The sequence below is a fragment of the Anabas testudineus genome, chromosome 24 (genome assembly GCF_900324465.2).
Source record: "Anabas testudineus chromosome 24, fAnaTes1.2, whole genome shotgun sequence".
NCBI lineage: Eukaryota > Metazoa > Chordata > Actinopteri > Anabantiformes > Anabantidae > Anabas > Anabas testudineus.
This window is the reverse complement of record NC_046632.1, coordinates 11146091-11171115: the sequence shown is the minus strand read 5'-3', so window position 1 is coordinate 11171115 and position 25025 is coordinate 11146091. Positions and strand designations below refer to the sequence as shown.

At 39.3% G+C, this 25025-nt stretch overlaps 1 protein-coding gene across 7 annotated transcripts in view; it reads left to right on the top strand.

Annotated features, from left to right (window-relative positions):
- The window catches only part of utrn (utrophin), a 144692-nt gene that overhangs the window by 58814 nt on the left and 60853 nt on the right, over nucleotides 1–25025 (top strand). Inside the window, exon 1 of one of the 7 annotated variants that reach the window (XM_026341037.1) lies at nucleotides 22065–23363. The exons of the other annotated variants lie outside the window; for them this stretch is intronic. Coding sequence (XP_026196822.1) covers nucleotides 23313–23363 — 51 coding nt within the window. The 5' untranslated portion in view covers nucleotides 22065–23312. Of the gene's footprint in view, nucleotides 1–22064; nucleotides 23364–25025 lie in introns of those variants that run through there. 7 annotated transcript variants of the gene reach the window in all.

Sequence of the window (25025 nt, the reverse complement as noted above, 5' to 3'; positions counted from 1 at the left end):
GGCAAAGGAGGGGCTGTTCACTGCATTCCCCTCGGCCTCTCATAGCCTCTGTGTGTTTATTTATGAGGTTAAAGGTGCAATTGATACAGTGTATGTAGACCCAAATTTACTGTGATCTGCTAGTAAGCATCCTCTCTCTGTCTCTTCCTCTTTTTTATTATTGCCTTCTTTCTCTCTTGAAACCCTAAAATAGGTTTGGCACAGTTAGCGCAAGAGTTAATCTTTTAATTTTAAAGCTCCAATTAGATGTTGGTAATGACAGTAATTAGATCATCTCTCTGAGACTCGCTGTGAAGTGCCCTTGAAAAACTCTGTATGTTTGAGACAATGCAGGGGAATCCTCAAAGTGTGTGTGTGTGTAAGTATATGTGAAGGGGTTGTCGTTTTCTGTACCGTAACACTGACACTGCTCTCTGAATACAAATCATGCCCCAGCAGGTATTCACTTGTAAACCTGAAGCTTGATGTATGAGAGGTTTGAGAATCTGGTCTCGAAGTTGTGGTTAACATTTAGGTCATCTGTGTTTTTGTCTGAAGCTAAAGGACATACAAGATGTAGCCTTAGTCCCTGACCTGTGCGTCTCCTTCGGTGTTTGTAAGGACTCCCTGTACTCACAATAAGAGTCAAAGCAAGGGAACCTGTCAAATGGACATGCTGTTTATGTTCAGATACACTGCGGGCAGGCTCAGGGTTATTACTGAGTTTCAATTTAATAAGTGGCTAAAGTTTGAAGTTTCGAAAAATAGAATTTGAGTCTAAATGATGTGTTTGGTCCTCACAGAGACAGAGTTGTTTTCGTATTGTGTGTTCGCACTCAGATCCATCGATTTGTGGTAGTTCATCAAGATTTAATTTTAGATTGATGTTTTCCAGTCAGGAGAGAGACCATTAATTACCAATCACCACTCTGGGACACACACACAGGAGCACACCACTACCCCTGGCTGATGTATCATAATTGTCCTCTGTCCTCTCTCCGCCCTGTCTCACTCTATTTATAGCCCAGTTTAGGTCCCGCCTTGCCAGACAGCGCCATGGAAACTAAATGACTGACAGGGGCGATCGACAAACATGCTCGGTCCCCGTGATTCTCTCCTTCCTCCTGTTGACCTTCCTTTTGACATCACCTCTGAGTGACTGTCTTGTTTCACTCTGTGTTCGGATGGCCTTACACCTCACTGCTCAATGTCCTCTGAGTAGCCGGCTTAAAGAGAGCATGTGGGGTCATATACACTCACTTGACTCAACTCTACTTGACTACATTAATTAGTGAAGTTGGATTTTTTTTTTGTGTTTTCACTCTTACTTAAAATTTAAACTATGATTGTGCGGAAAAAATAAATTATTTGGTTGGTTGTGTTTTCCTGACTTTTGAAGCCAAATTAATCTTGTGTTCAAAGATTTCTTAGATATTCTTACATTTCTAATTAGTTGGACACAAAAGACCCTGCTAAATGAATTGTAGAACATTAGTAGATCTGTGTCACAGTTTGAATTAGAAGCAGATTTCTTTTCACAGGGATAATTGGTTCCCCTGTGCTGTAGTCTACTGCTTAACTACAGACTTTGGACTTTTGAACCTTGTGCTCTGTTCAGATTTGTTTAGTTTCTTACGTTTGTTTGAAGTTAATGGAATATTGTTCTTGGGCATTTTTGAGAAACACACAGAGCTATGTGTGAATTTCTCTGTTTATGAAGGTGATGGTAACAGAGAAACATTAAGTCTTGTCTTATCTCATGTTGACTACTGCAGTGTCTTGACGGGGTTATGTCATTTTTAATCAGTCAAAAAGGACACGTTACCCCACTCTTCAGATCTCTACACTGGCTTTCTGTAACTGCATGCATCAGGTTGAAAGTCCTGACCGTTGCCGACCTGAGCTCCCTCATCCTGGTCTACAGTCCCTCCCGTCCACTGCACTCTGTCAGTGAGTGACTTCTTGTGGTCACCTCACCTCAAAAGATCCCAGGCTGAACTTTGTAGCTCTGATGGTGGAAGGAGCCACCCACCTCAGTAGCCTCATTTCCTATCTTCATAAATTAGCTGAAAACAGAATTATTCTGCAACTTCCTCTGCACTTAAATCTAAAAAAAAAACAACTTGCACTTTCACCTCATGAAACGAAACAGAGCACTTTACTTTATGGCTTTTCTCCTTGGCTTAGATATTTTGCTTGGATAAAAGCATCTGCCAAATGACTGAATGTAAATGTTAAGTGGCTGCACCATGGTTCTGTTTATCTCAGTTTAAATTATTAGAGGCAAAGCTGCTGATTTCATTCGTGTTATAGTCAACTTGTTGATCGAGAGGATATTTTTATTAGTGATTTCACAGATCTGTATTTGGCTTACGGATAAAAACATGTGGCGTGCTGTCTGCTCGGTAGCTGCAATGCTGAAGTGAAGTTGATTTGAAGTTTGCTTTTTAGCAGGTGATTGTCTGCAGCATTACACTTAACTTAGAAAGACAGCAGAAGGCAGAGCACAGAGAGGACGCAGAGACAACACAGCGATCCGACTTATCTGCTGTCAGAGTGTTTTGTATTTTATCAAGACTCACGTGCTGAGTTCATCTGTTATTCTGTGCATCGGTGTGGTAATTATTGTACACAGATCACCTCCACAGTTCAGCAGCCTTTCTTTCATCTCATTACATGAACTTTCACAGCAGTTTAATTGTGGGATTTATTTATTTTTCCCGGCACCATGAAAAATCTATTATAAACAAATTAATCATGAATCTGGAAACATGCTTTTTTAATGAATGCTTTTATTTTTCTCGTGTAGCCAGTTAGTTAGCGATATGTTTTGTCCCCTCTCACTTCTTATTAACAAATCTCCACGCCACTTCTCCACTTACATCATCCTCTTTAAAATGTGAGAACTTCATGTATTAAACTCAATTTGATTGTCACACACACAGCAAAAACTGACCAAATACTAAAACGCTCAAAGTCATCTGTCTGGCTTTTCAGTTGTCACTGTGACTTCACTTTGACACAGTGTCTGCTCCTCTCTGTCTTTATCTCCATTTGTTGATGTATTGGCGCTCTGGAGTTTAGCTGTACTCACCACTAACTCTCCACCAATAGTACCATTCTGTCTCCCGCTGTCACTACAGAGATATTTATTTTTAACTTAATCACATCTTGTTGACAGAATGGGGAGCTTACTGTCTTAAAATCAGCATAAGCATCATACTGAAGAGGTGACAAATTTGAATTTGGCGTCAGGACTATCTGAAAGAACAAGCTTTGCGAATCTAGCTGATATTTATTTTGTATCTGCTTAGCAGCATCTCTATGTTGATATGTACTGAAGTACTGTCATTCTTTCTCTCCATCTTATACACTAACTCCATTTTAACTTCATTTTTCTTAAATCTGTTTGTTTGATTATTGTGCTTGTGCTAACCTTGCTTTTATTCATTGCAAAATGTGAGTGCACTGAACAGTAGGTAAAAAAAAAGCCATTCATAAAAACAGTGTGGAGGAGCTCAAATGACTTCTGCCCGTGTGCTTCATCTTCTCCTGTGGGATTATGAGATGATGCCAGATGTATATTTTGTGTCTGCCAGTGAAGTATGTGTGCTTGTAGATGACCTGGAGGCATCACAATCAGCTGGTTTCTTCGCAGTTGTAGACTTCATGTAGAGGTGAGGACCTTACGCTGATGAGCCAAGAAAGCCTGTGGAGAGAGTTATTCTTACTCCGCTCAACAAGATTCAAATTATGTCACTAGAACAGCAGCTCACACCTTAATCATGTCTGCACCTTTCCATACAATTACTTGTGTGTGTGTGTGTGTGTGTGTGTGTGTGTGTGTGTGTGTGTGTTTATAAAAAGAGCATTAATGATGTGTGGGTTTTATTGTTTAAGTTACAATAATATACAGCTGGACAACGCAATCTGTCAGTGCTGGTTGCCATGACACTGCTAGCAGCTCGCTGGAAGAGGAAAGGGCCCAGAATGCAGGCAGGTGAAAGGAAATGAAAGAGAAAAATAATCGCAGAACAAGAAATGTCATCTCACCCTAGGCACACAGAGATGGAGCTTTTGCTAGTGTGGCCACTTTTAAAATACAGGAGTTAGTTTGTTTGCATATTACAGGAGGAGAACACAGGGTAATAAGAAATACATTTAAGTTAGGAGACAGGGCCCAGTAGGTACCCTTAGTGCATGAAATCAATTCCTGTTAAGTGAATTATGAGCCCAGCAATTATAGGAAAGTTTCCATTTTAGGACAACTGTCAGTCAAGTTAACAAAAAAAAAGTGCAAGTGAAGTGTTTTAGAGAGTAGAGACAGCATTCATGGTCATTTATAGCTTGGCTTTAAGAGGCTGTTCATTGTTCATCTCCAGCCATTTAAATCTCTGTACCAGAGATTTAAATGGCTTCAATTATGATAAAACTGCCGTGCACTAAATGCAATATAGTAATTGTATCGGGCTGCTGCAGTAGTTTTGCCTACTAACCATTGGTGTGGTTGGGATATGAGGTTTCGTATTAGAAACTAGTCTGTGGCTGTCAAATGAAATGCTTCCATTGTTATATGTGTGTGTGTGTGTGTGTGTGTGTGTGTACTAAAACTATACTAAACAAATCATTGTTTGACCTGGTTGACTTGTAATTTGCAAGATGAATGCTGAAACATTGCCCACAGTTCATCTTTAATAGAACTAATTTCATTCAATTTAAATAAACTAATTTAAGTCCTGAGCTGTTGTTATAAAAATACAGTCAGACAAAAAAAAAAAGGAATTGTAATGCACTTCATATTGGATGTAAACTCACATGGAATCACAATGTCACGACATAACTCTCTAGGGTGTTGCATATTGTATATCTGCTGTGATACCATTTCATCATATCAAACACCAGAATTGAATTTTCCCAGTAGTATGAAGGATATTGTGCTGATAAACTGTGTTTGGCTTTGGAAACTGTATGTATGTATAAAGGGCTTGAATTTGAGGACACAAATAGTCAGTTTAATAGAAAATGGACTATTGTGGGTTTTATTTATTTTTATACTCCACTATTCTTGTGTGGACTGACTTAACCCAGCAACTTAAACATCGTTGGTGTAACTTTGCAGGTTTTTCCTGTGTCTACGCTCACTCGTTTCTGTTTATACACTTGTACTGACAGGCCCGGCCCTTAAGCTGGTGGTAAATCAATTTGGGGCTTCAACCCTTCCATAGACACGTCACTCATCACCTAATTGCTCAGTTCACTAGTTTGCTTTAATTAACTATCACATGCATGCATTTAAGCCTGCACACACAGCAGATGTGCCACTCTTTCTAGTTTGTCACACAGCAGATTAAATTGATAAATGGCTTGAACACTGGAGGTGCTGACTGGTGTTTGTGAATCTCACATTGATTGGCTGCAGAGTTAAGACGTCACGTCTCTAACTCCGTATTCCCATGGTTATCTCTTTCCTGCCTCTCCCTTTCTCTCTTTCTGCCAATGGACGCAGTGTACCCAATGCTTGCTTCATGCTCGACCAACATTTATAAGTGGCTGCTTCTTTTATAATGATAGTGATATAATAAATGTCATAATTTATTTTGATCACTACTGTAAAACTGAATATCACCGCTTGAATGTCTTTTCCTTATTTAAGTCAAGCACATACTAATAAGTAAATCCTTCATGTAATTATTCATTTAATTCTTATTTTTGGAAAGATGCAAGTGCCTGTCCTCATCCATTAGTATTATTGGGATTTTGTGTTTATTTTCTATGCATGATTGCTGAGTTTCAGCGATTCTGTTCTGTGGAAAATCTGCAGATTAAATTTGACTTACATGTTGCTTTCAGATTTAAATGCTGTCAGCAATATCTCAGCTTCATGTGTGCATTGCAGTTTTGGTGTATTTAGCCACGTTTTCGTGGTCCGGCACTTCTTTGTAGAAATAAAACTGCTACTAGGAAAAGCTTTTATTGTACAGTTAAGCAGATTTTATTAGTAGAAGTACCGTGACTCACTTTTTTCCATTGTTGTGCCAACGGCAGAGGGAACATTTACAAAATGTATAAAAATCGACGATAAATTAAAAAGGTAGAGTTGGGCCCGATTGTTTGTCATGCTGCCTTTCTGTGGCATTTTGCTTTATTGATGTGGTCTAGTTTTATGGGATGACCTTTGTGATAATATTATGTGCTGTATTTTTCTGGTGGCAGGTGACTTGCTAACATAGTGATTTTCATATTTTTACATCAGCTCAAAGATCACTGGTTTGGTCTTCTGGGAGTGAGAAAATTCTTTGATTTTTAATTCATGAAACCTGTTTAATACGGAAATACGTTGCTGTCAAAGTACAGTTAAAGGCAGATTATATATAATGTATGCTGATGCTTTTTTGAAGCTTTTAATATGAGTAAAAACAAAAAAATCCATGTGTTGTTTGTAGGTTTTATCTCAAACGACCTGGGCATAGTACATTTTAGATGTCTACTCCCTTCCTCTCTTCCTTTCAGTAATACACTCCTGAAAAAGTCTGTATACAGTATTTAGCTGGTAGCAGGCTTAATAAATACCAATACTTTGGCAAAATGCAATTCTTCCATCTCTGGTGATAGTATGTAATGTAATGTAGAAATAATTATAAAGCTGAAAGCTCAACTAAAGAAGGAAAAGAAAGTTTTTGATTTGTACCAGCAGTGTGTGTTTCAACAGCTGAAGTTCTCACATAGTAGATTATCATCAACCATCATGGTAATTACTCAACATCTTTTCAAAATAAATAAATAAGTAAGTCATAAAATCACATAACAGTGCTGCAGGCCATTCACAGGACTGGCACAGATGTTTTGCTATCATGAGACTGGCGGATGCCTTATGTCTGCAGCAGAGCACTGTGATATAATACCAACCTTCCTTTGACCGCGCCAACCACACAGAATCCCAGACGGTCCAGTCACGGTAGAGACATGGAGAAGCCATTTGACTAAAATCTACAACATGGAGGTTACATTATCTATTTTTAGACAAAGGTACAGCATAACTCACTGTACCTTACCATTTGAAATTCATCCTCTCCCAAACCATCATGAGAACCTGTTTAATTAGTTTATTACCCGGTGTTGTAATTAGGCAGTAGTCTTATTGTTTCCTTTTCTCTACATCTGTTGAATAGTTGCTGCATATTAATCAACTTAACAATCTGAATGAATGGAAAGAAAATTTAGTTTTCTGGTTTAGAAAAGATAATTACTTATTGAAAGTAGCTGGTCTCTCTCGCCTCTTACTCTGTACAGCTCCTTCTTCTTTTTCACTAATTTTCTTTTCATATTTTTCATTTCTCTTGTGCCATGTCCTTGTCTTTTGTGGCTGACAATTTAGAGGTCGTACCTAACTAACATTAGCATTGCCTTGTGCGTCTTGTCTCTATTTCCTGTATACCTGCCCACATTACACAGTTTTTAGTTCTTGCTCTTGTTCTGTTATCATAGATTGATTGTAGAGTTGACTAAATATCTACAGTAAATGTCAACCTAGGCAGCATCAGTCAGACTCACAGTCAAATTGTACAAAGTTGAACATAGAACAGTGTGTTCTGTTAATTTTTTCTTCAAAATACCTCAGCAGGGCCAGAATATGTAAAAACTCCACATACAAGTAAACTAGTAGTCTTCGTTGCATTGTCCTGAAGCATCTAGAGTGTCTTTTGAGTGGGAATCAATACTGGTTGCCCTGGAAGAAAAACTTTATAATGCCGTCCATTATTCTGGATCATTGCATTTAGTACGTTCACCCTCTGTGAAATGTGCTTGTATGTCTGTTGTTAAATGGTGTGTTTGTGTATGGATGTGCTTGTATGTGGGGAAAGAGCTCTCAGCATGGGCTGCTATTAGTGTCATGTCAAATTTGAAACCTTAGAGCATCCTAAAGTGAGTAAAAAGTGCAGTATCAAAGAAGAAGAGTTAAAGTGAAGGAAAAACGGATGTTAGATTATCTGAGACAGTGTGCATTTGTGTTTGTGTGTGTGTGTGGCCGTGTGTTTGCTTGCAGCATGATTTAGAGACTGGGCTTTAAGTCAAGCCAATTACTGCATCACAGCTCTCACAGTCAGGGTTAAGTGGACTAACAGAGAGGCATGAGGTGTAAATCACATCCTGCTGTCAGACTTCAAGTGGGTTTGATGATAGTCTGGTTCATAAAAGTATAATCTAGTAATGTTCTCTTTTGAAGTTTTACTCAGATTATTGGGTGGAGAGCCTCAGCGTCTGTGGTAACTCTGTTGTTGTTTTCTCTTTTTTATGTTTTCTCTTCGTCATTTTGTGCCTGCTGTTCTTCTCCAAATCAAGGCCATCACACACAGAAAAAAAAATTTTAACAAGTGTGTTTGGAGGACATGTGATGGTAAACATCTACAGTATTGCCAGGATGGCCTGGATCCTTCAAAGGATGTTATTATTTCTTCATTTTTTGCCTGGAAAAATAGGATCCCAGCCACATACTGGGCTCATTTACAGAGGCTGCTATCATCAGGGAGGACGGCTCAGCAGTTCAGGTTTCATTAAAAAAGGGAAACCATGCTATTATTATTTATGCAGTGCCAGTCAGAAACATGCATATTCTAATATACAGTCTTGTAAATAGCTAAGCAGTTGTTTCAACTGCAAGAAAACTGTGTGCTAAGCAAGATATACTTAATATCTTCATATAATAGACTGACCCTTATATATTTTTGCTTCTAGTAACATATAACTAAGTAACTCAGTTAAAATCAATCAAAAAAGCAGTTTTTCCAATTGAATCAGTTGAGCTTTCTATTTCCTTCTCCATAATGCAGCTGCTACAGGTACTGCAAGTTAGTGGAGGGTTAATTGGGTATCAAAAGGTGAACAGCTGCTGACACCACTTACACTCGCAAGTACTAAACAGATGCAAATCATAGGCATGGAAATAGATTTTAGCGGTCATCTCACACTTACCCCAGAGGCATATTACTGCCAGTTAAATTGATCTGCATTGAACATTCTGATGCATTTCCTATTATCTTTTATATTAAAGAGCTTATCATTGCTTTTAGAAATAGTATGACATGAAAGGTTATTTCATTAAGGGTGTTTTTTTCTAATTGGAAGGACAACTCAAGAAGTGAAGTTATTCATTGAGTGGTGCCCAGTTGATGAATTTGAAAGACTTTTCTGATCTTAGAATATTGGTTGCCACCTGTAGGTCATTGCTAAAATAAAATAATGTTCTTCTTTAGTGCCATTAACAGGTTGACATGGTTGTTTTTTATATTCAAATACAGAGTCAAAATTCATTTTAGCACCATTATTTAATCTAATTTGTTAAATTTGTCATTTTTTTTTACAATTAACCAAAGGTTCACTTAGGGTTCATTGGTAAACAGAAAATATTAGCATGCTAACTTAATCATCAATTCCATTAAAATTAGAAATACGTTTAATTTATTAGGAAGCTCTGATTGTAGTGTTAGTAGATTATAGTTGTAGTGACAGCAAACAAAGCTCTTTTGCCATATAATACAGTAATACAGTACAGGGGCAAAGTAATGTCAATAAATACTAGAAGCCTTTGTTATTTTGTCTCCTAGTTTATTGTCAGTACCTTATTTGGATTCTACCAACAGGTTTATTATTGTCTGCTTTGCTTTTCTTTGTAGTTAAAATGTTTTTTATTAATCACGTGTTTGAATGATTAACAGGAACATTTTTTATTATTCATAATGATTTGTAACCTCGTCAAAACTGTAAATGTGTTGGCGTATGGACTTCTGCGGCGTATCAAAGTAATGTGTACAAGTGTTTATGAAACGCTGCATATTTCAGAGATCATTTTAGTTCTCTATAATTGGACAGGCCTTTCATCTCTTGCTCTTGCAGCTTTTGAATATGCGTTTCCTCATCGAGGCAGATCAAAGGCAACACTTACAGATTAAAAAGAAGACAGTATAAATGTGTGCGTATGCATCCGTGCATGTGTGTCTGTGAATACTCATCACAAAAAGAACATCTGGGGGAACACTGATGTCAGCCCCCTCTTTTCTGTGTGTATCACATTTTGTTCTGTGTCTTAATCTTTATCTAACTTTACTACACAGCTACCAGCTTAAATAATGGCATATTTCATTTAATAGTAGGGTACAACACCCACACTTTTTAAAGTTGTGTGGATAGATTTTGACCAATAGGGTGCATAAAACGGACAAATAGACAAACAACAATAAAACAAACTATAAAACATAAAACTGTGGTTTTATGTCAGGAACTTGCTCAATGACAGTGGAGCTCTCTTGCCTTTTCCCGATGCATCTCTTCATTCTCTCCTTTGCTTTTTATATTTTGCTTTTCCTTTATTCTACATCCTTGTTCTTGTACCAGACAGGTTACAGATCCTAGCTAAGGGGCTCTGCTGCTGACCTACAATATGTACTGCACCTGAATGGCTCCAATGTAGATGCGAAGTGAAGGGAAATTGTTTCTGCGTGTTTATGGCTGCAAAATGTGGCTGCATTAATGTGACGTCAGTTTCACATGAGGAAAAAAGGTGACGTATAAACTCGATGGAAACAATTGTCATTGTCTTCTTATCAGAGAAACTTTCATTTATTAGTAATAATAATATAATAATAATAATAATAATGATACAAAATGTTCAGTAGTGGTCAGCATACAAGATGTTTGGCAGGCCAGTGATAACACAAAATCAATGTTGAGTTGAGATGCAGTCTGAAGGGTTCCTGTTGGTGCATCTATTAGTGGATTGTTCTGTGCTTCTGGGAACTGACCGGGAACATTGGTCCAAAGTGATGAGTAATGCTCATAAGTGTAGCTACAGAACATGATGATACAGTGGTTGCTAATAAAAAGACATTGGAAGACATTGGATCTGCAGTGAGTCATGTTCTTTGGCCTTGTATTAAATTGACAAAGTCTCTCAGTGGTGTTGGCTGTGACATATTGGCTTATCTTATGTCCTAGCATGACTCACACACGTCACACAGACCCAGGCATGCAGCAGCGTGATTACTATGTATATTAGCATCTGTGGCTGTCAAGTCACACGGCATACTTACATAACATTTGTGTCTTCTTCAGCGCTTTGAGAAGTGCGTGTCATAGCCTCCACGGGGCTGGCCCAGTCTCTGTGTGTGTTTGGCTCTGTTCTCGCCCTACCTACATGCTCTCATCTTCATTTGAAGTACTGTGTGACGGCAGACACCGCGGAGACCCAGATGAACACAAGCAATGCTCCTTCCCATCTCTCTCATTCTCCTCTCACTCCTCATACTCCTGCTCTACAGTGGTGGAAGCAGCTGTTGTTTATTCATTAACTTCTTTTAGACACGTCCCAAGGTGTTTTAGTGATGCGCTCGTTCAGTCACTCTACCAGACATCTAAGCTCACACTCATGAAATATGCTTACATACTGTACACACAACGGTGTCTTACTTTTAGCACTCTTCTCACCCATCTCTAATTGTTCTATCTATCCATCTAATTAGACTAATTTGGTTTTCTTTTGCTCGGAAGAGTCTAACTCGGCAGCACTTTTTAGAGCGCGGCTGTTGTTTGATCAGTCAGGAAGTCTGAGGGAGAGAAAAGGCACAGACGGATCAAACTGGGGGATGTGTATATTTTTGAACAGGCTCAAAACGATTTCCCTCTGTGTGGATCAAGACAAAAAGGAAATGTCAGTCTTTTCAGGCCTCATACTGTCTCTCTGATCTATGTCTGTCCCCACCTCCCTTGTCCCTCCTTAAATTCATTTGAATAACCTCTGGTGTATTTGGAAGTGCAGGTTCAAAGCTGTGTCACCATTTCCTCTTCACGTACGTATGATTGAGAGCAGATTACATTTCCCCTGCTCTCCACAGTAAGGTCATGTTAGCCTGATAACAAAGTTAGCGGGGGTCTTGCTTTCACTGCTTTCAGTTTGTCTGTTTGTTGGTGTTATGATATAATGTTAGAAGGGGATCAGCACAGTTTTGGTTGAAGACAAGGGACATGTTTATGTGACACCATCCATCTTTGTGTGTCTATACACAGAAGAGGCAAATCCTCTATAATTGGCCCTGTCAAACTAAGTGTGGTTTTCCTATACCACCTGCCAGTTTTTCAGATATGTGAAACTGCCCTTAATAGATGCATAAGAAATGTGCTGATTGGACATGAGCTGCTGCAAAAATGATCAAGTTAAAATTTGTAGTTAGGATAAAATGAAATTAATTGTAAATGTCTTTTATGTACAGTCATGAAACTGTGTGCATCATGTGATGTTACTAGCCACATCACAGAGAGTGATGCAGATAGTGATATGCAAAATAGAGGGAGAAATAAATTACCTTTCAGTTTAGATATTTCTTAATACACTGTAAACATGCCAAACTTAGAGACTTAGAGTCTTTTGACACATTATCATTTATTATGAAAACCTAAAATGAGGTAGACTGTCTGGCTTCACAAATGTGATGCTTAGTGCATGCCTACAGATTGTCAGTATTCATTTTTAACCTTGATATATAGTCGCAATAATACATTTTTATTTCACTTTCTTTCTGTGCTTTAAAACTGATCAGATTAATGATACCCTGTCTCAGCCTCTCTTGTTTTAGGGAAGCAGACTTTTAAAAAGCTCAATACCCCATAACCAACTGCAGTGGACCACGTCACTGTGTTTTATCTCTTTAATAATAATATGTAGGTGTAGGTTACATGTTTTGGCAGCATCAGTCAGGACACCAAAAGGTTTTTTTGGACTCCTTCCACTTGTACGAGCTTTTACAGAACTCCATTTGTGCCTCAGTTAACGTCTGACAGAACACGTCTCATTAGTAGCAGGAAGGCGCTGTATACGGAGTCAAGTGTGTAGCTAATTAGCGTGATGAATAATTGCTAGAAATTTAATTTTAAAGGTTGTGTGAGGGGATGAGAGATACCGAATGTGGACAGATATCTCTGCATGAAATCTGCGTTTCGTAACACTGCCATCACACTGTATTTCAGTCAGACAAAATGAAGCTGTACAGTTGAGTTTACTTTACTCTGAACTATGTGGAATGCTGCAGTAATTTTACATTTGTTAAATACAGACAGTTGAACTTGTGCTTAAGTTTTGAACATGTTGAATGAACTAGGTCTGGGTGACATGGCCAAAAATATTACCACAATATATGAGTTGTCTACTGGTGACTGCTGAATTAAGTTTTGTTGATCTGAGTCCTTTAATATTCATGTAAAAAGAGTCTTTTATTTGCCTAGTCTATACTTTCATTAAATATGCATCTCACACGTTGAACACGTTACAGCTGTATTTTATTTATTTATTTTCAGGAGCTACTTGCTCCAGATGCTGGATGTCCTTGTTAAAAAGTGTATAAGCCCTTAATTATTGAAATGTAATGAAAACAGTACTGAATGCACTGTGTAAATACTGCTGCTAATGAATACGGCGCCTGCGAGAACAGCTAACTCCACTCCTGGTAGCTCATCTTCGTGTGTCGTTACCTAATTTGGGGAATTGTTTTTGTAATGATTATCAAGATGGATATCTCCATTGCGATAAAAAAAAAAAAATCGCAATGGAGATGCTGGATAGTGAAAGACGTTCTTTGAAGTGAACATGATTCCTCCTCTGGAGGGAGTAGCGGTACCGGCAAGTTTGGAGCAGTGTGCCTTTCTGACTTTAGGGTTTGCAATTATAGAGCTGAATATGATCCGTGGAGAGAAACCGGATAAGACCATGAAGACATAGAATATTACCTAAGCTGATGTTAGTCCCTTGTGTTTGTGCGTGTGTGAATGTCAACAGGGTAGGTAGGGTCTGCTATTGAGAAGAAAAGGTGAAGTTGATTATTTTAATGACTAAAGGACACTGCTTTTGTCAACTATTGAAAAGGAGTTATGTATCAGAGATGTAGAGTTTTAACTAAGAAACCATAGGAACAGAAAAACTCTCCCTTTCTTACTATGTCCTTATTCCCAGTGGAGTGAAGAAGGCACGTCAGTGCACATCCATAGGGTTCAAATGCGTCACTGGAGTCCATGTCATACACTTGTTAAGTGCAAAGTACAACAAGTTAATCTATCTTCAGAGAGTAGAATGGTGCCATATGCTGATGACATTCATCAAAAATTGAAATGAATTCACAGTGGGGAACTCAGTATGAAACTCCAGGCGAGTACATGAGAATTGAAGCTGTTTAGACTAAAGTTAAAATGTGCTCCTGCTGAGTCAAATCTAATTTAAATCGGATGGGTACACTGGATATCAGGGCACTGTAGATTAGACCATCAAATGAATCATTTCACAGAGGAATAGCAAATCCTTGTGATCTGAAATGGCGGCATGAAGTGAATGTTAAGATAGTATTATAACTAAAGAAGAGAGGGAGGCTATCAGTGGGGGAAAACGACCAGACTTCAGTCATGTGTGAGTGATGGGTGAAGAAATTCAGCACATTAAGACAGAAGACAGTACAGTAAAGTACTCCAGGAAGCAATAAGCCAACCGTCAGCCAGTTGTTCTGCTGATGGGAGGAGGGCTGAGTTCAGAGGGAGAACTGTGGAGGTTAGATATCTCACTCACCTTCCCTGGGCAATAAACTAACTGGAACGAGAGGAAAATAAACATGAGTAGGATAAAATAGAGGCGGCGAGAGAGGCGCTGAGATAGAGGAGGAGTTGGAGTTAACAGGAGCGGTGGAGGAAGGTGACTATGACTAATAAAATGGATCAAAAGTGTATGAGGGGTAGGATGGTGAAGCAGGGTTGTGCAGGGAGCACATATGCTGTATAACAGCAAAACTGCACTGCAATAAAAATAACTAATCATACACTTAAAGCGCCCACTGTGTCAGTGTCACTGCTTCCTCCTCCGTGCCTCATACCCTGAGCACAGGTAGTACAAACGGCCTTATTGTGTATTCACCCAACACAGCAAGCTTTGTTTTTATCTGGCATCCTGGCAAGGGTCTAATAGTGTTTTGCAAAGAATACTTAGCGTTTCTTTGAACATCCTGGAGGTTCGACTAGAAAGTAATCGCAACAAAAGGATTGGAACGGAGGATGTGTCATGTTCTAGTGAGCCGCAAACATTTACAACCCCATCTTGAGTGGTTCTGAAAATGTCCAATGTGGCTGTTTTAAAGCGTGTATTTTCAAAACGCTCATGGTCAAGTTTGATGGACTGACCAGTCTGGTTTGCTGACATGATACACACGTGTCCACCAGAGATTTGTCTGTTGTTTTGATTCTTATAAGCATCTTTGCTGTGGGGCCAAAGAGCTGCTGTGTAGTTCGGCTGAAATTGTTTTGACAATCAAGTCTCCTCACGCACTCTCCCTCCTCTTGACCCTTCATTTTCTTTTAATCAACTGTCTTGTTTGTTTGATTAATCCCTCCGCAGTGACCTTTGCCTTTCTTAACCAATGCAAATAAACAAACAAACAAAAAACTGTCAAGCTGTCTGATTTATTTCTGCTGAACATGTCCTTGTGCACCTCTGTCTGTCAGCCACCCAAGGATTCTGTATTGAAGCAACTTTTCTGATGTAAAAAACTGTTACTACGCTGTAACATGTTGGTAGTAAAGAGCTACATAGCTGTGTCGTTTCAAGTTCAGCAAAAATCAATCTGTGATGCAGCTTTTGGTCTTGACAAACATCACATGCGTGTTACGTAGAGGTGGGCTTTTGGAAACTCCAGGGTCTTATCTTTTCCACTGAACTGCAGCACTGTTGTGAGTCCCACCCAGTGTTTTTTCTTCCCTAGAGAGGAACTTAGCCTGTAGCCTATTACACTTTTGATTTTGGTTCCTGAAAATGCATCATCTATCACTAAACAGTGCTTTTTGTTTTCTGCATGCTCCTTGATCGTAGTATTTTCAATTAGACTGAGACTGGTACAGTGCAGAGTGGAGTGCGGGTTGTGGTCATCGATCCAAACCATTTTCAGTCATTGGGAAGTGTATCTTATGGTTTTTTTAAAACTGTAGTGGAGCTATGCTTGTCGTCCACATGTCAAAATCTCAGTTGAGCTATGTGTAAAATCGATAGAACAGGTATTTGGAAGTGCACAGAAATTATTTTATTTGGGCACACTCATCCAACAGGACCACTACAACTGGGAAACTCCCTCTTTTGAACAATCTTAATAAATTGTATTGGACACACAAAAGTAAATGTTAAACCAGTGTTAACCAGCACGTGTGAAGAGTGGTTTGTTGTTCAGAGACTTTAAGGTCATTTGTATCTCTGAATGTTGTTTTTGTTTTTCTTCAGTTTGCTGCTTGAAGGCAGCGTTAATGTTAGAGGTTGAGTGTGAAATGCAGGGCAGAATTAATATTTATCAGGAAAGAGTCATTTTTTAAACTATACATAACACAACTGAGTTGATAAAGGCTGTGTGGATGATGGCGGTGATGTTGATGAAATGTCAATGGGAAGTTATTAGCAGGTGGATTTTCAGGCTTTTTTCTTTTATCAGAAACACTGTTATGTGTTTTGTTTTTTTTAACACACCCTTTTCCCCGCTATCTGTTATTCGTTATTCATCCGCCTGTTTTTTCTGACAGCTACAATGAGACAAATTTATCTTGAATTCTGTCATTCTGTCACTAAGAGCTCGACTTTTGCCACATTTTTCTCTACGGTTGCAGTCTTTAGGGGTGCACATCTGCTCTTTTACTAGTAATACTGCCATCTTTCTCCTTTCTTCTTTTGCATTTTTTATTACTTATTCTGCTTTGTTCACTTAAGCATGTGCTCGTTCATCATTGTCTCCAGTCATCCATCAGTTCCTGTCATCTTGCCTCATGCTCCAGGCCATCCCACAGACCATGGCCGTCTGCTGCTTTTATGTTATGATGACAGTGTCTGTCATTTTCCTTGAGGCCGTCTCTTTGTGGGAGCGTGGCTTACTTTGTGAATTGTGCGAGTGCAAGCGAGTGAAAATATTTTGTGTTTCCGTTTTTCTGTCACCACACCAATTTTTCATCCTCCCCTCCAACTGGGATATCTTAATTATGATGTGTGATGGTTCATTATTTTGACATCAGCTACATAATGCCACAGTTTTTGTTCCAGTTTTTGGCTGGAAATAACAATTTGTTAACGCAACATGCTAATAGGCCAAGCCACTTAATCTTTCCCGTTCCTCCCCATCAAACGCAGCAGGTGGCGGGCACATTTTCCCTTTCTCAGCCTGTGGTAGAGGTGACAACAGCTTTAGAAGTGATCACAGTGACTTTTTCTTTCCTTGATTCTGTTGTGGTGTAGTACTGTGGCTATATGCTGACAGACCACCCACCACGGTCAAGATCTTCTTGTCCCGGGAGACGGAGCACTTGAAATAGTTGTGAGGAGTGGAGAGAAAGTGAAAGAGATGCCACGCTGGAGGACAGCAGTGATAAAAGGAAAGGCAGGAGGCAGGAATCTTTGAATGCCAGAGAAGAGAATGGTGATAAGAACTCAGCAGGCCTGTGGCTTAAAATCCAGTTAATGCTTCAAGAAGATTTTTGTCCAAATTCAAATCATTTGGATTCAAATGGTCTGTTATCTATTATTTGGTTTTGTAAAGGAGTCCTTTGTTTAACAAATGAACAGTGTTAAAACTATAATCTTTCAGATTTTCAAGAGATCAAACCTTGTTTTTGATGCTGCCACCAGCTACCTCTGTGTATACAGTAGTATTTTAACTGTGAGAGGCAGTGACTCCATTCTCAGGTGGACTTCCCATCGCCTGCCTACACACAAAGGATTTACAGGATGCAGAGTTTCTGGTTCCCAGTTTCCCATTTATGTCATCCCGAACACATGATTTAGCAACAAAGCATTTGCTTCAGTGTTTAGATCATCTCCTAAGCATTGTGTAGAAGCACAAATACACAAAAAGCTCCTCAAAATCAATAGAGATTATCGGGCAACAGTACACAGCACTTCTAATCAATTTCAATTTCTCCGTATAGGTGCTTGCATATGAATTCCAGGATGTTCTTCTGTCTTGCTTATGATTGCCTTGTCCTCCATTATTGGATCCCTGGAATACATTATTAGTGATCAGCATGACCTTTGACCCCACTTGTCCTTTTTAATGGCAGCTCTGTCACGGGAGTGGAGGTCAGCTGTCAATTCAGTATTGGACAGTGGTTTTCTAATGTGCATCTTGGCAGTTTGCATTTCCAAGGACATGCTTTATTGCTTTGACTTTGTTCTTCACGTTGTGTTGACTTCCATTATACTCGGCTACCTCTTGTTTTGCTTTTATGTTCTCTTATTTTTGTTCCGGACTTAAGTGGACACACATGTATTCAGATTTAGATAGAAACTAGATTACCAAGGTCTTCACTAGTGTCGTGGGGACAGGCTTTGTTAGATAAGAGTACGTCATTCTGGCAGCATGTCCACTGAGCTCTGAGACTGTAATATTAGGAGAATGAATTGCTTGGTTTGGGCAATATTCCTGTCAGCTAGTATATATAGTGTACTGTATATATAAACTATGTATCCTGATCCAGATCAAGCATAGTATGTGAGATACCTATAATTTTTGTCAGGCAGGGGGTGTGAAAACAGTGCAGATGATGATGCAAATTTTCTGTTGAAGCAGAAACATTTTCTCTGTGCTGTTGTATTCATCTATGGACTATTTGTTCTGTGTTCATTCTTCCACTAACCATTAACTGCACTAACTCTATGTTGACAAAAAAGTTATATTAATTATTAAAAATGACTTGCATCACTGAGAGTAAAGCTTCACCTAGTGAGTCGAAAGAACTACTACTGCGTAACAATTACACATTCATTTTAGTAGTACACTAAGAGTTCTTGTATTACTACAAATCCACTGCGCTCTTCCACAGCTTGACTAGTTTGCTGCAAGATGAGCAGTAAAGAACTATTCTGTCTGCAAGTTATGCACATACACATCAGGCCCCAGATCTCCTCAGAAGGACGCTAGCCTCCCAACAGGAAGAGGAGTGTCAGTGATAACATGGGGCACAGGAAGTGAACTCACTGGATGTAGCCTGTTTGAGTGGCTGAGAATTATAGTGGAATGCTACAGCTACATTGATTTTGGTCAGATACTATTCATTGTAGTGGCAGAAAGCCTGGATTAGATGGGATTGGATGAATCTTTGATGATACAACTGGGGAAAAGCTACTGAGCTTTACCATGGTAGAGGGGTCTGCTATTGGAATTGGCCTGCGGTGTCTGTGTGTATCTGTGTGTGTATCTGTGTTTCTGTAGCCATGTTGGTGTTTGTTCATTCTCATGTTTATTTGCTATGTTTGAAATCCTGTGACATGGTCAGACAACTTTATTTAAACAGTATGACTTCTGCTCCCTCTTGACATCGTCTGAGATCGCAAGTTGTTTTGCTCATGCCTCCCCGCTTTTCACTGTTGCTCTTTGACTTTTTCTCATTTTGCCTTGTGGCAGTCTTTTTTCTGTTTGGGAGTTTAAATCCAGCAGGTTTATGACAAGATAAGGTTCACTGAATATACACTTGATGTTAGTGAAAGAAAAGAAAATGCTAATTTTAATATGCAGTTGGCCAGAATGTGGCCAAAACGAAGACTAATATCATTTTACAGCTTTTGAAAGTTTATAAATTGTTTATGAATAGATTGCTTTAAGTCCTGGTATACTGACTTGATCAGCTTAGTTGCCTCAGTCTTTCTGGCGTTTCTTAATTTTCTGTTACAGAAACACATCAAATGCAAACTTAATAATTTATCAAAGATGCCTATAGTTTCAACGCTGGTCACTTATCAAGCTAAAATAGTTTGAACATACAATAAAGACTGTATTGAGACATTTGCGCCTTTTATATGTTTTGTGTGTGTCAGCATTGTTTTTATGACTGCACAGCAAGTCGGGAAGATTTCGAAACTAGTTAGTTCAGACTGTTTCTAAGACTTTTAAGCCTAAAAAGTTCCATGGAAATAAAATAAAATCAGCCTGTATCAAAATTATGGAAAACAAAAACTGTGGAGAAAATTAGGATCTACTCATGATCCAAAACATACCACCTCATCTTTCAAACTTGGTGGTTCTGTTATGACATGGGCACGTATGGCTGCCAGTGGATCTGGCACGGGCATTTATTGATGATAGGAATTCTGTGTGCTCAGCCAAGTGCCTCAGAACTCACTGAATGATAGCCAAAATAACCAAAGTGCTTTTCCGGGTGAAGAGGTGATGAGATGAGTCAGTTACATCATCCGAATTGGACTGAAAATTGTACTACGATACTATACGAGTGTAGTTTTTGGATTGAGATTAGGCGCAGGTAGAGAGCTTGGGAAAGAGTCATCAGGGAAGAAACAAAACTCCTGCTGATATCTGTGGGTCCACATCTGTCATTGACTTCAAAGGACTTTCCACAAAATGTAAATGCGTTTTTAGTTCATTTCGTAGATGACTGTCCAGTTACAGTACTTCTGAACTTCTAAAAAGTGGCCATCTGGACTCTTAAACTCTGTAAATTACCATAATTGTAAAGTTTCCATTAAATTGCCCAATCTTTTTTTCTCTCTTCATCCTTTTCTCAGCTTTAACACTGGGCAGTACTGGAACCTCTCCTTTTGTCTTTTAATTTCATTCTTCTTACTGTTTTTTATCTTTATCATGTTTCTTATAGGGGTTTCTTCTCTGCTTTGATGACTACAGTTGTTTTATTATTATTTTTGATGCTTTCTTCTTGACAGACATAGATCTGCTCCTCTGTTGTAGTCACTTTCTTTTCTCAGCCAGTCAGTTTTCTTTTACTCTCCTCTACTTCTTTTTGCCTGAGGGACTGGAAGCGTTACATCCTTAACCCACTAATGGTTTTAATCTGCTTAGCTTACTAATGTAGCCCAACATTAACCCCCATGTCTTCTGCCTCAAGCTTTATACTGTATAGGAGTGTGTTTGCATTCTTATTTTCTGATTTTGTGAATGGAAGATGGAAGTTGCTTGCAAAAAATATCTTAACCCCATAGTCTCAAATGTGTTTCTAAAACGTTTTTTTTTTTCTTGCTTTAATCTCTTTCTATGCATTGGAGAATTTGTTATACTTGTCAAACGTGTCAGCTCCCACGAGTTTTATATTCTTCTGCAGAAAGCCCTCAAACGATATATACTTGTGAGCATGCATCAAAAATGCTGTTTAAGGGCATTGAGTATGTAAATATTTTTAATTAGCTAAGCTTACTTCAAAGTCTTTGTCTTATGAATATGCAACATTGTATTGCATTTTTTTCTGTATTTTCTGACTTGACAGCCATCTGTCTGCATGTCTTTGATGCACACCACATGTCTACCCTGCTGTTCAAAATGTCAACACACACTCAGACATAAATAGGCAGGCCCACAAACACTTCCACATACAGGTTTAATATATATAATGTGTTTAAATGCTTGTATCACTTTAACATGGCTATACAGACTACAGCAGGCACCCAGGCTGCTCCCAACATGTTATAACAGTCCATTTTTAGACTTCCCAGCATTTAACTGTTGTTCTATAGTAGAAATTCCATTGCTCACTTAATACCAGTCCTCTGAAGTCTGATGGTTTTCAAATGGCAGGATCTAAACTCTAATGGGTTTTACTAGTTCAGTAGTTTTAGGAGTGTAAATCTAAAAAAAAAAAAAAGGAAAGCTGTAAGGCGAAGATATTGTTCATTTACTAACATGTATGAATAAGATTCTCTGTAAAGCAGATTATATCTGCTCTGATCTGACATCTAGTCACTCAACTAACACAATCCATGTTTTTCTTCCAAATAATTTTACAAAACACCCAACTTTTCATCACTCCTCAGCTAGACAAGTAGAAAGTTCCACCTAAATTCCATCTGAAATCCATACTTTACTTTAAAAACACTCATCTTTTGCCATGCTCTCTGTGTGTGCAGGCCTCAGGAAGTGGGTGTGTAGTCAGTTGGGTTAGTTTAGGGGAGAGAGAGAGGTAGAGAGAGGAGGGGAAAGGGAGGATACTGATTAAAATAATAAACAGCTGTGTGAATGAGTGGGGCTAGTGGCCAGATAGAACCAGAGCTACAGTGGAAGATGAGAGAGGGATGGGGACACAAGCCAGGGTGTCTGTGTGACCCCTAAGGGAACAGAAAGCCAAAGAAGAATCACAACTTTTTTAGAAGTTTCCTTGTCCCATTGGGAGGAAGAAAAGAATGAGAAACCGATCAACTCCTCTGCTTCTCAAGGGGCGAAAAGATAATCAACAGAGCTCCTGCTCGAAGAGGCCAAGAAGTTGGACTCCCAGCCGAACCTTGAGGCATCTTTCTGCCAACACGTGGCTTTAGAAAAAGAAGAACGCATTCTTTGACTAAGTGGCCCAGTCATGGCAGTGATTAGGCGGGTGTGATGGAGCGAGACCAGAGCGGCGCTGGAGACCTGAGGGGCGGGTATTAAGGCAGACACTGAGATGACTGTCTCTTTGAGTTTGTGTTACCTTTTCTCAGGGGAATGAGAGGACAAACCATGTGCCTCTTTGTGCCACCATTTCCACTCTTGAAGTGTGTAAGGTTGTGTAACTGGCAGGAATAAAGTGCTTTTTATCTGGGTAATAGAGAACAAACGCCCCAACCCTGCCCTGGGTTGGATTGCGGACATCGTGTAAACAGCTTCCTTCATGGCCAGAGGGGAAGTGGAGGAAGAAAAGTGTAGCAAATTTGAAGGAGAGAGCCAGACCTGTCCTCGACCACTCAGCGGTTTACATCAGCCTCACTGTCCCTCAAGACACAAACTGTTATCTTCACTTTGCAGACCTCCACCCAAGATTTGCTGGATTTCCCTCTCAATTTTAGTGCTCCAGCCCCGGCCAGAGGAGTTCTGTCGTCATCCTCCAGCTTCTACTTTTACAAGCCTCCAGTGTTGCATATCGTCCTGTTAATCCTAGTCCCAGCTCTGAAGCATGACTGCAGGCTAGCTGTCACACTCTCCTCAGCCTGGCTGCCTTTCTGCAGAGGATGCTACAAACATGTGGTGGGATTGGGCGAGCACACACACCGGCATGCATGCACAAGTGCTGCCAAGGGGTGTGTGAAGTGTGTAAATTGCCCGTTTTGGGACTGCGACCTGGATTTGACCCTGTAGCGCTTGAATTCTCCTTAAGGGTTGGATTTCTCTACAGTTGGATTAAAGATTGTTCATACTTTGGATCTACTATTGATCTGAAACCTGACCTTGAAGGTTTTGATCACAATCACCGGAGGACTTACCGATCTGACCCAACTGTCTACTGACTTCCACCTGTATGATAATAGTGATGAAGTAGGCACAGAAGAGAGTGGGAGGAGTTAGAGCACACTCTCCAATATGATTGGGTTGAATTTCAGCTTGCAGGAGCTGCTCAGAAACTTTGAACAGGTAGATACCCATGGGTTCCAGTCTACCAGTTGAATTTATTTATTTTTTTAATGCTGAATGCTGTGTATCATAAATACAAACAAAACAACCATCCACTCCATATCTCCCCTTCTGCTTGTGGCCGTGGACCTAATATAGTCAGCTTTATAAAGACTGAGCAGTCATTATTGGACTCATTAAAATTGAATAATTGGTTCTGGACTAAGCTACCATGCAGAGACAATTGGTATACAATGAGACCACCAAATACAGATGTTGTGTTGTTGAAGGTCAAAGACAAATATAGTTTAGCCCAGCAATGGTCTTTGTTGTTTGTGCATGTGAAATTCTTATTTTGGGCAGTATTCTCTCACACATTATCTCCTTTTAGCCAACAACAGTCTGGCATTATTTAAATGTTTATTAACCTAAAGTGGTTGGTCACTCGGTAGCTGTTTGTGTGTTTTTTGAATAGTCTCATATCTGCTGTTACCACAAATATGTGATTGCTTTCATGACAGCGGAATTATCTATTTATCTATTCATTTTCACAAGTACACATAGGTTGTGCTTTCCGTGTTGTGTGTCTGTGCAGTCAGTGTTAATTCCAGTGGAAGTAAAAGTGCTAAAGAAAAAGAAAAGGGGTGCACTTGGGTAATGACTTGGAACACATCCAGATGGCTCAGTGGTGGAATGACTGTGTATTTCGTTGCTCTCTGTCCTTCTGTCTTTCCCTTTCTTTCATTCTTTCTGTCTGTCTCTCTCTTTCTCCCTGTGATCTGTCTACCTCCCTCACTCGCTCTCTTCTTTGACCTTTAAGAGGCATTCGATTTGTGTCAAAAAGCCAGTGGGTCATTATCCTTGCAAATGGTGAAAGGATTTGCGTCAGCCTTTGTTAAATGTCTACTGGCATTCAGTAAATTGCTGTACAGTAGTATGGGTGATTGTGAGAACTTGTAATTGTTTTGTTTGCAGTTTGCTTCCACTGAAGCTGGAATAGCCATGTTAATCTACAATGTGTTGTCATTGCACTTTATGTGTGTCTCCCAAGACTATTTCCACAGCTTCAGTAGCTTCTCTGTATGTAAGAGTCTGTTTGTGTGAATTAATATTTTCCTTGTTGTGCTATTTGTGATGTGTGTAATTTGGCTGGTTTTTAGCAGTTACTGTGGTACTGTGCTAATGCCATTAGAACAGGGTTCCATAGTTGTGCAGGCTCTTGCTTATTCACAGGTTTGTGTGAGTTTAAAAGCCACCATGTTCTGTTAATTTTACCTTTTTACTATTATTATATTTTTAATTATGCAGGAACTACATCCCTCAATTTCCTCAATTACAACAGTTTTACAGTAATGTTAAGCTATAGGTCTTGTTATAGTTTCTTTATCTAGACTAATTTTGTCCCATTTGCTAATCTGTCTCTGTGCTGCAGGCAGTGTTACAGACATCCATATGGTATTGGAGTCTTTCCTTTATCTGCACTTGAAATGGGTTTAACTGAAGGGAGTCCCAGTAGAGAGAGAGAGAGAGAGAGAGAGAGAAAATGGAGCAGTTTTGCACATCTAAAAATAAAATATTTGACAGGATCCTCTGCTTGCGTCACCCCCCTTGTGGTTCAGCCCTCACACACAAGGAGCCACACATACCTTTAGAGATGTTGTTGTGTAATAGAGCCGCCTTGTT